Source organism: Morone saxatilis, unplaced genomic scaffold (genome assembly GCF_004916995.1).
Source record: "Morone saxatilis isolate NCDOM2014 unplaced genomic scaffold, NCSU_SB_2.0 Contig9, whole genome shotgun sequence".
NCBI lineage: Eukaryota > Metazoa > Chordata > Actinopteri > Moronidae > Morone > Morone saxatilis.
Window position 1 is genome coordinate 8,151,506 of NW_023340268.1, and position 16,732 is coordinate 8,168,237.

General features: G+C 40.9%; 2 protein-coding genes across 3 annotated transcripts in view; both read right to left on the reverse strand.

Annotated features, from left to right (window-relative positions):
- Positions 1-1,095: 1,095 nt before the first annotated feature.
- On the reverse strand, positions 1,096-12,344 carry snx27a (sorting nexin 27a). 2 transcript variants are annotated; one of them, XM_035681175.1, is made up of 13 exons: positions 11,904-12,344; positions 9,424-9,649; positions 9,052-9,244; positions 8,599-8,663; positions 7,770-7,874; positions 7,541-7,619; positions 7,068-7,231; positions 5,596-5,685; positions 4,470-4,619; positions 4,061-4,189; positions 3,226-3,285; positions 3,023-3,071; positions 1,096-1,973 (listed from the first exon to the last, which is right to left on the reverse strand). In XM_035681175.1, exons 1-13 carry the CDS (start codon positions 12,212-12,214, stop codon positions 1,903-1,905), a joined length of 1,692 nt encoding a protein of 563 aa, XP_035537068.1. In that variant the 5' UTR covers positions 12,215-12,344; the 3' UTR covers positions 1,096-1,902. The 2 variants fall into 2 exon arrangements, with proteins under 2 accessions (XP_035537068.1, XP_035537070.1); XM_035681177.1 differs by lacking the exon at positions 11,904-12,344 and adding an exon at positions 10,156-11,888.
- A 2,590-nt stretch (positions 12,345-14,934) lies between these two features.
- LOC118343260 (ictacalcin-like) overlaps positions 14,935-16,732 on the reverse strand; it is a 2,276-nt gene continuing 478 nt past the window's right edge. The window contains exons 2-3 of the mRNA XM_035682028.1: positions 15,506-15,651; positions 14,935-15,256 (exon numbers count right to left, since the gene is read on the reverse strand). Coding sequence (XP_035537921.1) covers positions 15,113-15,256; positions 15,506-15,643 — 282 coding nt within the window. The 5' untranslated portion in view covers positions 15,644-15,651 and the 3' untranslated portion in view covers positions 14,935-15,112. The remainder of the gene's footprint in view (positions 15,257-15,505; positions 15,652-16,732) is intronic.

Consider the following 16,732-nt stretch of genomic DNA (forward strand, 5'->3'; position numbering starts at 1 on the left):
TCAACTGTTAAAAAAAAAAAAAAAAAAAACACTTTTAACAAACTGAAATTTGAACTTGTGCTCTAAAAGTCAGTGTGAATAAAAAATAAACCAACATCACTCTCAGTTTTGGGTTTTTGGTCGCTTGCCAGACGGCGAATGAAGCACAAGAATGAGTCTGTAATAAATCGGCTGAGATAAAACTACTAGCCCGTAATGGGATAAACAAAAAACTCTATTGTAATCAGGTGAAATCTATACTTCTACGCACATTGTCTCAAATCAGGAGCATTTTTGTCCGCATGTAAACCTGCTTTCCTGCTGATTTAAAGTGTTTTAAATCTACAGAAAGAAAAACATGTTATCTTAGAGTGAAAAAAACCTGAAATGCTCAAAAACAAACAAAATCTGTGTAAATTGTAAATCATATGTAATGTGCATACACACACACACCACTAATACTGTACTCGTTCAGGTGCAGTAAGAGCTGATGGTTGTAGTTGCAGTCGCCAACTTCATGCTCAGTACAACAAACACGCACGCACACACCACCTGTCCTCCTGACGTGGTTAATGGACAAACTGCAGTGGAGTGATACTTCTGGATGAGTTACAGAGCCCGAGGGATCACTCTATAAGAAGCTCTGAGAAGATTTCTATTTCTGCTCAAAACCTATGACTAAATCTGTGTTAAACTCTGCTGCTCTCTGCTGCCTGTTCAGTAAACTGCAGCTCAACAGACGTACACTCAAAAACGCTCCTGTCTGGTCCTCATATTCACAATCTGTCAGATAGATTCCTCATGCAGAACATGTGCCATTTTAAAAACATCAACGCTTTGGCCCATCAACCTTTTGTTCAAGAGATCATCCCCACACAGAGCTGAGAATGAGAAAGCCTCTTCCACTCAACTTCTAGGCTCTGCAGAATCACCACAATAAAACACTTGCGAGGGGGATAAACACACACACACTCCCGGCAGATTGCCAACATTTGTCGTTCTGAAGTAGCGTGGGTTGGACCACAAGACAAGTTGAAGAATGGAGATTAGTTAGAGTAGCTTGAATGCTATTCAGTTAGTGTTTCATTGTGTTAGATCAAGAAACCAATTATTATAGCTCTTATATTAATCTATATTTTATCAGAAGTAAGATTGTTAAACATACACATAATTATGGACACCCCTCCCCCCCCGCCCCAACATCCATTTTCAGTTAGTTACATTTGTAACAAAGAAAGAACACTTCTGACCTTACAGATAGAAAACATAATTTTTGTGTTAATGTCCATCATCAGTGTAAAGCATAACTTTGCTTTCTTTCTTCATCACTACCTGTTAAAGAAGTGAAAACCCCATTTTCTGTATCCCTCCCTTCTTATTTTCATCTCAGCTCAGTTCATCAGACCAGGGCCACTCCGAGGGCTTTGGACGGAGCCAGTCGTGTTGGGAGGACCCGACCGTCACAATCGGATCCCACGTCAGCTCCCTCGTCAAGTGGCGATTCATTGCGGTGCTCCCCTTGCGCAAAATGGTGCCGCTGCTCTGTGGTGACCCTGACCGGTCACACACTGTATGTACTGTATGTGTCACGTCTCAACCAGTGGCAAGAATTTGCTCATGTCCTGCCTCATATCACAGGGCGGATACATGGAGGAAAACAACAGACACGCTATGGAGATCTAGTAAATGACATGAAAGTTGGCTTTTGTTTATTCTCCTTCATTGCTCTTCTTGCTGTGTGTATCCCTGGGGTCGTTTAAGTGTGACTATTCCAATTTCCCAAATAGGTCACTTCCAGTATGTTTTTCGGGGCATGGATCGCCTCAGTCTGTCACTCAGTTCTGTGTTTGTTGATGGGCGCTCTCTGGGGTGGCTGTGATGATGCAAGTGGACCAGTTCTAGTTTGAGTGATGACGAATGGTTTTAGGAAGTTGCAATCTCCCCCCCTAGGTGGCGCCATCCCTTCTGCTGTGTCTCCAGAGGAGGCAGATACTCTGGAACACAGAGAGACGGTTGAGGGAACAAGTCTGAATGATGGTCTTTTTTTTTTTTTCCGCATTTCATGTGACTTACAAAAATGCTGCCACAACACAACACAGATAAATCAGTGTCCCAGCAACAGTGTGACTAAGAAACTTCCCTGAATGTCTACTATGCTTCAAATTAGTGATTATGATTCTATAAGTGCTTCTGTGGCTTGCTCTAGCCTTTGCCTTTTATCTGGATGTCCTCAACCTTCTCAGCTTCGTCCTTAGCTCATTATCTGCCTCTGTTTGTGTAACTCCAAAGTATCCTCACTCATCCTCACGCCTCGCAGTTGCTCGTCTGCATACTTGTACGGCTGTTCTCGTGCTGTCTCACATGAGAAAAACAGTTTCAACTTCCCCCTTATGTGTGGGCCTCTTGGAGATGGCACAGATAACGAGTCTCGTATCTATTCTGCATACATTTTTTTCTTCGTATACAAAAATACATCAGTGTATGTCTTCTCACAGTAATCTGATAGCACTGGAGGAGAATTTATTACTCCTTACTTAAGTGCATTGTGAAGCTCTGGCAAACTGCCAACAAAGTGCAGCTTTTTCTCTGCTTTGTACTTGCCCCTAGATTTTGTTGAGTTATGATGCCATAAGAGCTGCACAAAAGATATAATAAAATAAAACAAATGTGTGTGAATGCACCCTTTCTAGGGCAGAGTGTAATTTAATGTCACTGAACTAAAGTTACTTACTAACTAGTAAATGTTCACGTATATTTTTGCCTTTAATACGGAGACATAAAATAATGTAGCATACTTGAAATCCTCTCCCTGCCCTTGCCCTTTTAGTTTTTGTCAAATAGGAAATTTCTGCATAATTCATGGTGCTTGATGGCCGAGGCCATTCAAAGCACCACTCAGCACCACATCTGAATACATATCTCCTCATGATTTGCCCCAGATAAAATCTAGCCGTTTATCCTTCGGTGCTGGTGCTTTGTTGTGTGTTACAAACAATATTATTGCTTTGTATTGAGGGCAACAAATATGTCAAAAACTGCTTACCATTGTTGCTGCAGTTTTTGTTGTCTTTGTCAGATGCCTCTTCCTCAACCTGACAAAAAAGAAATCAATACATGGGAAATATAAAATTTATAATTTTATACAAAGGCCTGAAGAAAACACAAATCTAATAATAAGCTAAGTTTAGAATTTCAGACTGGAGTCCCGTGCTTCCCAGAATGAAAGAGGAAAGGAGTGGTCCTTACCTGTTTCCTCCATTTCAGCTCACAAAAGACCCGCTCAAAGCACTCATGCATGTAGTTAAACTGGGAGAAAAAAAGCAAACAATTGTTATTCGGCCTTCCTATATAGCACAATCAGACTGCAAGCTATTTATTATTTATTGGCTGCTTCTTCTTTGTACTGCTTTGTGAGGAAGTGTGTTGACTATCAAATCATATATGTTAGTGGATTATATTACAAGTTGTTCATTTAAAATTCCAACAAAGCAAAAATAAATACATAAACACAATTAAAAAAAAATATGCAAAACGTGTCCAACAGAGAACCAAAGGTAACCCCTGCTGGGCGACACATCTATGATAAAAGTCAATAAAAAGACCTTATTACAGCCAACGAATGTAAAGCCATACAATGGAAAAACGAACAACCACCTACAATGGCTAGATGGACTAATGAATTAGCGTATGCCAAATCAAAATATAATGTATAACCTGTAGTGTAAGTCCACAACATAGTACTCCTATTATATTCATATAAAGTGTTATTTTTTATCCCCTCCTGCAAATGTCTGGTTATTTTTCAGTTTGTTATTAATTCCTTTTTCTTTGAATAGTTACATATTATGTTCAAATTAGTGGTCAGACCTGAAGGGGTGGGTGGGTGGACAGGAGGGATGTGTTTGAGGTGTGAGGGGCGAATTGTGAATGGAGAGAGGGAGGGGTGGGTTGATGAGGCATCTATGGGAATATATTTTTGTACATTCTTGCATTATTGAGCTCCAGGGCTGCTATGTTACAAAGTCAATAAAGATAAAGTTGAGGGGGGAAAAAACAGCAGTGCATGTGTGTGTACACTCACATAAGGAGTGAAAATCTTGACCCAGCGAGGTTTCTTCTCTCCTCTGGCGTATTCAAAGCAGAAAGCCATCCCCTCCTCATCGGTGTCCCAGCGCTGCATCTCCGCCCACTCAAACGCTATCACCTGGTTCTGAGGGAGAGACAGAGTTTACAGTTAGGTAAGCCCCATGCATACATAGGCATATACATGTTTAACTTAACATTGATTTGATTCACAATTCAGTATCTGGAAAATCTATTTAGGAATGGTTTGATTTTATTATACAAAGGAACCCCAAAATTGTAGATCCAATAAATAATCATTACGTTTAATAATATAACAGCGTATTTTAACTAAATGGTTTACTAAACCCATGTTGCCGTACAAAGTGATGAGTTACTTTATCAAACTAGCACAGACAAACGCTCACCTCCAGCGTGCCGTCCTCAGTACAAGCGTGCAGCTTGAAGTGATTGATGCTGATAGCTGTGATGACATGTCCCTTCCTCCTGGAGTCACAGGAGCAGTGGGGGAACGCCACCTCATTGTAGCCCTCACATGTCCGCAGCAGACTCAGGTACTAACAGACAAGTATTATAGAGCAAATACTTTAGTCACCAATACTATAAGTAACCAGGCTATGGTAAGATAAATAAGATTATTTACAAAATCCCAGTTGACAAGGAGTTTGGGTTGTGACCAGAGTTCAACTACATTAATGTACCAGTAATAACATATTGGTATTTAAGTATTTCAGTTTATGACAAACTTTGTTTCATGATTTGATACTGCTGCGACATTTTGAGTGACTGAGTGGACAGATTCTGTGGTAGGAGAGGACACAGTTTGAATTAAAAAGAATAAGCCACTGTTAAGCTGTGAAAACTGATTTGCCTTATAAATATAATGGAGTTAACAGAGTTCTAACAATAAAAATGAATGCAGTAATAGTTTCAGTTAGAATTTGGACCAGAATATTTTGGAAACAAGATGTAAAACTGTGAGTAATAATGTCTCCTTTAGCCCCACTACACTGCGATATCACTACATTCACATTGTTTGTTTCATGCAAATTCAGACGTAAAGCAAATGGTTTACGGTAACCAAATATCTTGGTTTCTCTACCGTGTCCCTGGTCCTGATGAAGCAAACCAGGTTTCTTGTTTGCATGAACATTTCTGAAATCAGATCCTGCCTAACATTTGGAACAATCAGATCACTAAAGCACATGTAAGCCAGTGTTTTTACATTCATTTATCTAAGGTTGCCCTTTAAAAGCTTGGCAATCTTGTGCTGGATGGCTACATAGTTGTAAATGGAGGTTACACACAGAAACACTCACCACTTTGAGTTAATGTTCTACAAACATCAGTATAAACTCAATGGCTTTAATTCTGTTTACACCATAGAGGGCTGTATTCTGAAGTGTGAAAGGGGTTTCTGACTTTTCTGTCCATTTTTGTTTGGTAACGTTTTGGTGATGGCTCTGGTCAGCAGGCAAAAAGTGTAGTCAACCCAATCTCCTCCCTGAACAAAGAGTGGTCTGTGGGACTGACCGTGGCCATCTTGCGCTGCTCTGCCAGCTTCTGCAGCTGGTAGGATTTGTCCTCTGTTTTTATGAATCCCTTCTTCACATCTTCCAATGCCTAGACAGACAGGGGGTGGGGAGGATGGGGAAATGGGGTGGCATTAAGAGATGCAACACCATTTAACATTTGTGGTCAATGGACAAAATAATTATCCAATAAAAACATTTAACAATACACTTATGAACTAAGTTGAACCAATGACAGCAATAACCTGGTGTATACTTTATTCCTATATTCAATATTTTTTAAATAACAGTGGAAATGACAATGTGAAAGCAGTCACTTGTAATGATGAACCCACAGAGAATTACCACCTGAATATGTGGCTTCCCTCAGATTCACAGAGCTTTCCAGAGTTTCACCTCATTATTTAGCTGTCTGGCCTACAACTTCCCTGTTTTGGTTAACTCTCACCAATCTCAAAGCGGTGTTTTCAGCTGCACCTGTCAGCTGTTTTCAAAAAATCTCTAAAAACCACTGTACTCTCAGTACTCTCTCCAAACTAATAGCTGGTGAACTTAGTGGAGAATTTATCAGCTAAAAGAGGCAGATATTTTCCTCAGGAGTTGGAGACTGAGCTAAAAGGTGAGAGGATATTGGACTTACATTGGCCAAGTGGCTACAAACAGGACCCCAAATCAATGGTAATGTTGCTCCATAATAACTGGAATGGTTATTGCAGGCTTAGGTATTTTGGATAGGTTTGTTTTCAGATGTGCTGACTTTACTTGTCTAAATCACTTTAATGAGTCACTGCTCACATGCCTTAGACGCTTCAGGTGGTGACCTTTGTTGGTCAGCAGACAGCCCATAGGCTGCTGCTGTTATGGCTATTTTTAGTGCATTTGCATTAGAGGATTATTTTTTCCATTTTACAATTTATACTTCAAAACCTGTAGAAAAGTTTTGCTGGCTCGTAGAATATCATGCTTCTCTGGTTTTCTTCTAAGTACGTACATACATACATACATACATACATACATACATACATACATAGAAGCACTAGACTAATGGGACTATTTAGGTAGTAGTGTGATATTTTGTTTAGGATATGATTATCACAGTTACAATAATCATTGTACAACACACTCCCAGCTGGCAAGTACAGGTCTTATGAGTACGGCACTCAAAATAATCTCTATATAATCCCATAACAAAAGCCAGAGCAGATTTATAACAGTACGAATAATTAACTAGACGGAAAACTTGAAGATTCAGATATCAGTATATGTAATTAAAAGTAAAAGAATAGAGTAATAAAGTAAATTTCACTGATTATGGGAGACATTATCTATGGCGATAAAATGCTGACACGTACAACATTTTAACAGTTTCGAAAGGAGTACATAAACTCTTGAAGAAAAAACAGTCCAGAAGATCAAATTTTGTGCTGAGTTCCCTTAAGTCCACGGCAAGTGGGATTCAATTATTGTTATTACCTGGTGAAAGCAGTAGTGCAGTGCCAGCGGGTTGTCTCTTAGCAACTCCTCCTCCTGGAAGCTGAACAACCATTTGCGGAGCGCCAAGCAAGTCCCCGGCACTGCCGATGTGTAATTCTGCACATAAAGCTTGTGGGGAAACTCATTAGGTGCCAGCTTCCGCACTGCAACAAATAATAGAAAGGAGAGGGATGAGGAGGGGGATGAAAAGCAGGGGGGAGAGAGCCGTCTGTTTATTCATTAAAAAAATTCTAGCCTGTACCAAATTACTTGCCCTTGCTGTCCAAACCTGCACACATACCCCTAGGCCCAATAAATTAAGCTCACCAGTGGGATGACACAGGTCTTTATTTAGAAAACTAGTGGTCATGTGATCAAGTCACCCGAGAGCAGGCTTTTAAATTAAACACATGAGAATATTTGAATTTCACTTTGAAATGCTCATACACATTGATTACACATACAGTTCTTACCAAAGGAGTGGTTGATGACTTCAAAAAGGGCAAAGTAGCTCGCCATAATAGTGTCCATTCCCACCTTCATCACCAACGCCTGCAGGAAGACCAGTACAGAGTCACTTATGTAAGAAAAACATTGGTTTCAAAATTTCTATTGCATCATTAAAGTTTATTAAACGATGGGACAATGAACTGTACAATAGTATTGTATGACAGCAACATGCCAGATGTTCTGTGTTCTTACCTGGTACACCTGGTCTGTGGTGCTGTTCTTGCGGACTCTGACGGAGATGGTGGTCTTATCTGGCAGGGCTATCCGCAGTTCTACATCTGTCACTCCATTGTAGTTCTGCACAGCGAAGTAACACATAATGAGAACAGCTGTTGAGCTGCATTTACTCGTGCGTGTGGATTAATAAGGGTGTGCGCCAGCTTGTATGAGGAAACAACAAACAAACAAGACATAACTAAACCAGAACTCCTATCCTAAACCTGTTACAAATCCTAATCCTCCTCAAGTACTGGATTAATTCAGTAGTACTGCATTTGTCTCTGCTGCCGTCATTCCTCAAAACACTAGGAAGGAACTGCAATTAACTATTTGATTGTTTTGGCTGTCCCATTTAAACTCCATACTAGCAGTCATGATGGGCCACCAGCTACTCACAAGTAATTAAACTCAACTGCCCTAACTGCTGACGCTTGTTTATGGCAAATAGCCTACTTTTTTTTTAACTGAAAGACTGAAGACTGAGAAAGATGTACCAAAAAGATGAATTCACCTAAATCCTTTACAGATACAGAATATAAAATAATCTATTATCATCTATTAGAGAAGCAAAATGCTGAAAATGTCAATCTAACTTTGGAGAACACAGTAGACAGTATAATAAACAAGGTGCTGTGCAGATGCCTTGCCTTACAAGACACGAGTTATACAACAAAGATTTGCAGAAAAACTTTCCCCAGTCAAAAGGTTCCAGTTTCAAAAGCTCAGAGTCAAAAGTCAAATAAAAATAGCTGCATCCAAATTTAGAACAATTCATATCAGAACAACAATAAATGGTGCATACCTCATCTGATTCAGAGAGAAACTCCTGCATGATGTCACTCTCCCCGATCACCCGCACAGAGCAAACTAGAGACAAACAGAGACAGAGAAAGATCGAGAGGCAGAGAGAAGTTAGCGTATATTAAATAAACAAAGGGCAGCTCAATGTTACTTTGCCTGTATCCTGTGTTCAAGTATTTTCTGTGTACAGTGGAAAATTGATCACAACCACAGCTTGGCCTTTTTTCTATTCTAACTACATGATCTCTGCTCGTACACATTCAATCATTGCTTCTTTTGGTATGTATGGCTATTATGGATTATTGTCTGCTTGGATGTCAGCCTTTGAAAATGGAGCTGCAGTTCTTCTCGAATGAACTGGTAACAGAAAAGCCTTTTGTCTTTGCCCGTGTTGAAAATCAACCCACAAGTAGGGGTTTATACGGCAGTGACCTTCTTTCCAAAAACAGCCTACCTCGCTCGAGATATTCCTCCAGGCCTCTGCGGCGAGCATCCAGCTGCTGTTCAGACAGGGAGAAGGGCCATTTACCAGGAAGCTTTGGGAAGTTGAAGTTGGAAAACTCCCTCTTTAGGTTCTGGTGCAGGATGGCAAACTCCCGGTAGCGCTTTGAGCACAGCTGTCTACCTGACATATACACGTTGTACACCTATGATCGTTGAGACAGAGACAGGACAGACAGACTCAGTGCATTAGAGTAGAAGGAAGGTACGTTTGCAATCAAGAATTACACTTTTTTTTTTTTAATACCACCATTGGAGAAAAAAAAAAAAATCTTCTACACGCTTGAGGGTAAAATGTAAGGTAATGTTTCAAACCAGCACTCACCACAAACCTCTCGGAGTGCTGCTCTACATGTTTGTATGTGGGAATTGAAATGGGCACTGCCTGCTTATCGCTGTAGTCATAGTTGGGTTGGACATCCTCTCCTCCCTCCAATCCATCAGCCTCCTGAGCTGGAACAGACAGCACAGCCAGAACCAGCTCCTTCTCCCCTGCACGGATCAGGTCCACCACCTGCTTATGGGTGGCACCTTCCACACTCACCCCATTACTGGAAGGAAAGGGAGAGGAAGGGGATGATTCAACTCGCTGCACACAAAGGGAAGAAGATTAAGCATTCAGCACAGACCAGAGCAGGGCTTGACTTAACTTTTACAATGTTGCCACGGTGTGACAGTTTTGAAATATTTCAAAAGGATTTCTGGCAAAAAAATAATTCAGGATGGACTGTTTCAACTCATTCCTCTCCTGATGCCAATTCCAAAACCTCAACTCAGGATATCTCACAGTATCAAATACCAATCCAATACTGGTGCTCTCTTTTTTTTCCTCCACATTTGAAATCCAGTGAGTAATCATCTTTATGGAAGGTAACATGAGGCCAGGAACAACTGCGGCACAAAAGAGTTTTCGACCCGCTGTGACCGAATGAATGCAACTAATAACATAAACAATGAATTTCATAATGACTCAGAGAAAGAAAAGTGTATTTAAAGTGGACTGCTCGTGTGTCGGACCGTATCCGACCCACTCAGTAATAATAACGAAACATTTCACCCTTGCAGCCATGACGGCGTGTGGCAATATCGGAGCATGTTGTCCTTCATTGATAAGCACAGTGCTTGGAGTGCCGAGTAACCAGGTCATCTCTAATGTCTCCCTTTCCTTTGGTGCTGTGAGACACCTCCCTTCTTGGCTTTGCCGAGGCCAGATGGCACCAGCATCAGGTGTCTCTGCTAATCTTCCTATGAGAAACAGCGGGACAGACACAGGAGAGGAGGGAGCACGCCACAGCGCGAGCACAGGCCTGTCCACTAGGACCAGTCCTATAAAACCTCATGTCATTATTATCTCATGTACACAGAGAGCAAAGCAAGTTCATGTTTTAATTCAATTTATTTCTAAAGGCGACTAAGAAAGATTGTTAAACTAGACGCCGTCAGTTGAGTCAGAAAATGAACAACAACCAGCTTTGTCCTCTTTCCTTGTTCATAAAACAGTAAAGGTAAAGTGCTGACATATGACATACTTAACCGGATGATTCTTTTGCATTTATGCAAAAAAGGTCAAGCTGGTTAATAAGTCACATGATAAGCACTGGTCCTGTCATGTGACCAGAGAGAACTTTTAGTGTTAAAATGGAGAAAAGCTTTTTGATGCCTCAGCAAGTAGAAGTAGTCAAGTGTTCCTTGTTTTCAGTTTCTCTTCTGCCTTATTCTAACTTTAGCCTCCAGTCAAGTTCGCAACAATAAAGCAACATGTTTTAACAGCTCTTTAAAGTCCTTACAATAAGCCCTCTGCTAGGCCACAAATACACATGGAGGCCTAAGAAACATAACTGTAGTAACTTTACATATTCAACATTAAGTTCTCCTACGTTTTGCAGCATTAACCTATAATTAGGGCCGAGGCTACCATGGTGGGATAAACACTGATCGATAGGTTAACCATGACATTATTAGAAATCTGAGATGATGAATAGAAGGAGGGTCTGTGGTGGAAATAATTTCTCTTTAAAACTGATTATTACATCTGTTAAAAGTTCAGTTACTTTCACAAAAATCTCCTCTAGGGCTGACAGTGAATTTGCCCCCCCAGACTTTTTAAAGTTTGACCAAACAAAATCTACAAGATGTCTTCAAGACCAAGTCATGCATATCAAGTATCACCACTCACCTACACTGATAAAGGGCGAAAACAACAGATAACACTACCTAACACAATCCCAAATAAACATCGTATGCCTTTGCCTGTCGTGAAAGCCACACACACCGTATGATGCTGAATCTGAGTGACAACTCTGCCATCCACTGAACTCGGGCAGGGTCAAAATCGACATCCCCAATATTATGCATATGACACCGCAATGTCAACAAGGCTGTCCATTAAACCCCGTCCTTACCACCGGGCTCAAACAGTCCCTGCGCAAAGGGCTGACCAAACAAGACCTGATAGGTACCTGGGTCGCTATGTGGCTACAGCTAATCAACATGCAGCACACAGCCTGTAACTTATGTAAGCTGGTTAGCTTCCTAGTTACAGCTAACTCACTAGCGTTAGCTTCATGTAGCTGCACCACCGATAACGAGTTGGCTACGAATGGCCGTGAACTGAGAGAAATGAGTGTTTTGCTCCGTAAAAAGACACTTTTGTTGTCATAACAGACAGGTGGCGTACGGCGTTATACCTCGAAAGGTGGCTAATGTCACCGCACGCTTTGACTCGGATCAACACGGGCTAAAGTGGGGAGCTAGCCTTTGCGTGCTAACTACCTGGTCTTAATGAAAGAGTAGCGGCTGACTTACACCTCCAGGATCCGGTCCCCCTTCGCTATCCCGGCTCGGTCCGCCGCGCCACCGGGCAAAACGGCGCTGACATGCTGGAGAGGAGCGTACAGTTCCCCGTTGATGCTCCGGAGCTGCCCTCCTTCGCTCACTTGACCGCGAACATTGAAGCCGTAGCCGGACTCCGACTTCACGATCCTCACCATCCGCGGACCCGACGTTACCGTCGTCGCCGTCTGGCCCGCGGTGCTACCGGACGAACCGACGACCGGACCGTTACGGGATGCCGAAGGTAGAGCCGACCGAGTTTCATCGCCTTCTACATCCGCCATCTTATCCACAGGCCCGAGCCCCCTTCACTTCCAGTCGGTGTCTTCTAGCAAATTCAAAACAACACTCGGGCTCTGTGCCTCGGTAACGTTAGCTGCACAGACAGACTCTGTTGTTGATAACCCGCCCCTCGGTGGCGTCACGAGACACGGCCGAACAACGTGACCTCCCGGCGGCGTCACCGACAGGCCGCTCTGCTCTGTGTGATCAGTAACTTTTTTTTTTTTTTAATGCGAGGTTACTCTTCACTTTGAGCTGTGAGGTTAATTATTTATTCTATCGGACGCTTGTATGAAATATGGAAATGTTTTGTAGAGATATTAAAGTTAAAGTTAAAATTTGAACCCTAACCCAAATACATTTCCTGCTTCTTACAATACACATACATTAAACATACATTAAACATACATTAAACTAAAATTAAGAACTTTAACCCTAACAATAAAATTTAAAATAAAGTAAAAGATAAAAATATTATATATATAATATATAAAATTAACAGTAATTTATCATATAATAATAATAATTGTTAAAAATACCATAGCTTATGTTCTCAAATTGAGTATAGTCTTACAAAAATGATTGTCTATCTGTATTGGGGCTGTTAACTATCTAAATTGTTATGAAACAACACAGAAACAAGGTAGATTCCCCTTTAAAATCACCTTTTAATACCAGAAAAATGCTCTGTTTCTCTCTACACTCTTCCACGTTCATTGGGGCTTCTCCTCACTGATTTGCTGCCTTGTGACAGAGTTTAAAAAACTGTTTGCCAAACACTGATACCGTGCTTTGTTTTACGTTATCTATCTGTAATCCATCTAAACAAGGACGGGCGATCTCGTGCAATAGAGGTGCTGATTACTCATTTTGAAAACAGAGAAGGAGAAGTGATGTGTGAGGGAAGCCACTGCAGTGTTTGTTTGGAATGAAAACTTGCAGGTTGTCAGCCCTCAGGGCGTGATTACTCATGCCAAAATGCATGATGTAAAATAATATTTGTCTATGAGCCATTTCTATCTACAGGGGGCTGCGGTTCCTCTTCCGCCATGTTGAACCACCATATTTTACACCTTTTTTTATTAGGATTCTTGTAGGGATATACAACACTTATATCTAGATAAATACAAATACATTTTATAATGTGACATAGAAGTAATAATAATAAGTGGTTTTTTTTTATAAAGAAGTGAGCACTGGGCAACCACAACTTACCACTTAAATGTTCTGTTATTAATGCACTCGTGAAAGGGGCCCCAGACCTTGAAGAATGCATTGGACCTTCCTTGGAGAGAGAGTCTTATTTTCTCCACCTTAAGAAAACAAAGCACCATCTCGAATCCAATGTACATGTGATGGTAGTTCAGGAAATATTTCTACAGTAGCCCAGAATGGACAAACCAAACACTGGCTCTAGAAAGGCCCTTCCATATTTTTTGCCAGTTTCACAGCCACCGTAGTTTCTCTTACAAGCTTGGAAGGCTGAGTTGTATTCAAATGCTAGATGCCACTTAATCCTACACACTGATCCTTTAAAGAAAATCCAGATTATTTTTAAGTAAGAGTAACAGTAAAAAAATACTTTATTTAAAGCTAAAGTCATATTCATAATCCTTATTGAAAACTATGAGCAGAAATGTATGGATATTCTACAAATAGTAAAAGCATTAATTTGCATGTGGTAATCCATAGTTGTGGAGTTTAACTAAACATGCTATTCATCCATCCACTTTCCCTCATCAAGGCAGCCTATTGTGATATGAATGAGGTGAGAGGCAGGGTCACCCAGGTCAGGTTGCCAAGCCTCTCACATGGTGCTAACACATACAGACAACTGCATTCACAGTCACATCTAAAGGCAATGTAGAATTTACAGTTCATCTAACCTGCATTTCTTTAGACTGTGCAATAAAACTGGGGCACTTACAGGAAAGCCATACACAGGAAAACATGTAGATCTCCATATAGAAACCCTCAGCCAGCCAGATTGCGTTTGAACCTGATTATTTATTTTTACTTTTATTGTGTGTTGTGTGTCTAATTTTTCCATGTAAAGTTACAGTAGGCTATTTTAAAACCTTCCTTAAAGGAAGACAATGTTACGTTTGCTGAACCCCACTGTGGCCACAAACTGCAATTACAGAATAATGTTGAACGCTAAAACGTCATTGTAATGGTATTTATACAACAACATCTAACATCTAAAGTTTGCTAACATTCGCAGTCATTAGCCTTTGACACACCAGAAGGCTGTGACAGAAAAAAAGTGTATTTTATTAAGCAGGCTACATTTTGTTACCTATGAATTTAACATTTAATTTGTAAGAGGGGTATTGTCTTATTTCTCCTTTCATTGCTTTAAATAGAGTGCTTTTGTAAATGTACTCTGTTCCTTCCACCTCCAGATGTGATTGCATCGGTGACATCCTTCCCTGAAGTAAACCCAGCTCTAAGATTTAAGGCATGAAAGCCAATATTGTCACAAATATTGGTCCCCTGGAAACATGCAGTGACACATAAAGTGCACAAGTCAAGTGTCTCAAATAAACTAAATTAATTTCATTGTGGGTTAGAATATAATCTTTTTTGTCATAACCTGCATCTATTGTTCCTTTGCTGATGTTAATCCAGCTGTAAGATTTACAGCATGAACGTTTAGTGTCAACAGAACTTAACCACTTCCAAGTGTTTTGGGCAAGAATCAGTAACACAAGTGCACAAGTCAAGTGTTTCAAAGAAAAAGAAGTTTATTTAATTGTGCGTTACATTAGAATTTTTCAACTTCATGGTGATTAAGTAAATAGTAAATATTCATTCCTTCATCAGAACAGCTGTCATGAGACACTGCTCTTTCACAGGGAGGCAGCGCTCTATGTTGGCCCCAAGAGGGCGCTTGATCCTTATTTTTTGGTGGTGAAGTACTCGTGGCACATCACAGTGAGGCAAAAGACCATCTTGCCAAACTCGCTGAAGTCCACGCTGTTGTCCTGGTTTTGGTCCAGTTCCTTGAAGATGCGGTCCACTGCTGTCTTGTCATTGGCTTTCTGCAGGTGAGAAAAGTCAAACAAACATGTAGACTGGTTATACACGTTCACTCACACACATCACTCGCACTGATCATGAAACTGGGGAAAATTTATGTGCACGACCATAAGGGTCAACAGGCTGTGACGATGTGCAAATTGTGCATTCTCCATCATACATACAATACACCGCAACACACATTGTACATGCCAATGAGCATCCTGGTGGTTGTGCAGGACTGAGATGGAGAGAGGTCAGAGGTCACTCACCCCAAGCAGATCTCCAAGTTCATTCTGAAGCAGCTCTTTCAGCTCTGCCTTACTCAGGGTGTGGGGGTCCCCCTCCTTGCCAGCGTACTTACTGAAGGCGTTGATGAGGAGGGCCATTGCTGTGTGGACGTCAGACATGATGATAGCTGGAATAAGACGACAGGAAGAAAGAAAAGAGTTAAAAATCGATTGACGCGTTCATAAATTATGATGGAATGATTTCAGGTTGCAGTATCTTCATATGAACTGTAGAAACTTCTTAAGGACTCTCTTAAGGCTCTCACTCAACACAGCTGTGGCTCCATCTAGAGGCAAAGTCTAGGACTGTTAACTGGTGCTCACTAACGGATCATGTGGCATTGTGGTCAGATTTGGAATGTTAACAAAGGACAGCATTTATATCCACAACTTGAGGGAATAGTTGTAGGCGAAGAAATGGGAAGAGGTATTTGAGTTCATTTCTGAGAGGAGTGCTGGCCCTGTTTGGTAAAACTGGGCTTTAAAATCTTAAAATCAGACATTCTAGTTATAAGTCTGCCTCACTATGGTGCCAGTGTTGGCTAATTGTTTTAATTTGTTGTAATTCTTTTTCCTCTTGCAGTTTACAGTTTAAGTGGCTAATTTATTAATGTCCTGTAATTATAAATACAAAATATATACCTAAAAGAGCAAAAAATATATACATAAAGGTTTTATTAAGAGCCCTTGAGCACCAAGCAGTGGACACCATTGCTTTTGTCTGTGCCAGTGTTTTTCTCTGGATTTTCCACTGAGCTGGAGATAAAAATAAACCACCAGGTTTCCACCAGGGCCCAGCCACTCTCATTTCCCCCTTTCACCAGTCTCTAACACAACGTCTCTGCTGAATGACACAGGACATTGTTATGGCAACAGCTTAATCTCTCCAGGTAACTCAGTTGAACTAGGTAAAGAAGCAGGTCAAGACTTGATTTAAGTCCCAGTAGTGATGTCTGAAGTCTGTTCTCTTAACGCTGTATGTCTGATGTTTTTTCCAGTGACTCCATGAACCCAAGGGAGTCAGTTCTGGTTGCATTCTGACTCACATGGCCCTGCTCTCTCTCTCTGGGGTGTGGTAAGCTGAGGAAACTGTGGCAGCAGAGGGTTTGTAAACAGATTCCAATTACGGAGGAAGAGAGCACCAAACAAATACCTTATTACTCACCCGATGTTTAATTTGTTTTTTTGTTAAAAGTAAGAACGAAAGCT

Coding starts and splice junctions, on each gene's coding strand:
- snx27a (XM_035681175.1), bottom strand. CDS start 12,214: ATGGCGGATGTAGAAGGCGATGAAACTCGGTCGGCTCTACCTTCGGCA. Junction 9,650..11,903: donor GGGGACCGGATCCTGGAGGT/GTAAGTCAGCCG, acceptor CTTTCCTTCCAG/TAATGGGGTGAGTGTGGAAG. Junction 3,286..4,060: donor TCAAGATTTTCACTCCTTAT/GTGAGTGTACAC, acceptor TTTTTCTCCCAG/TTTAACTACATGCATGAGTG.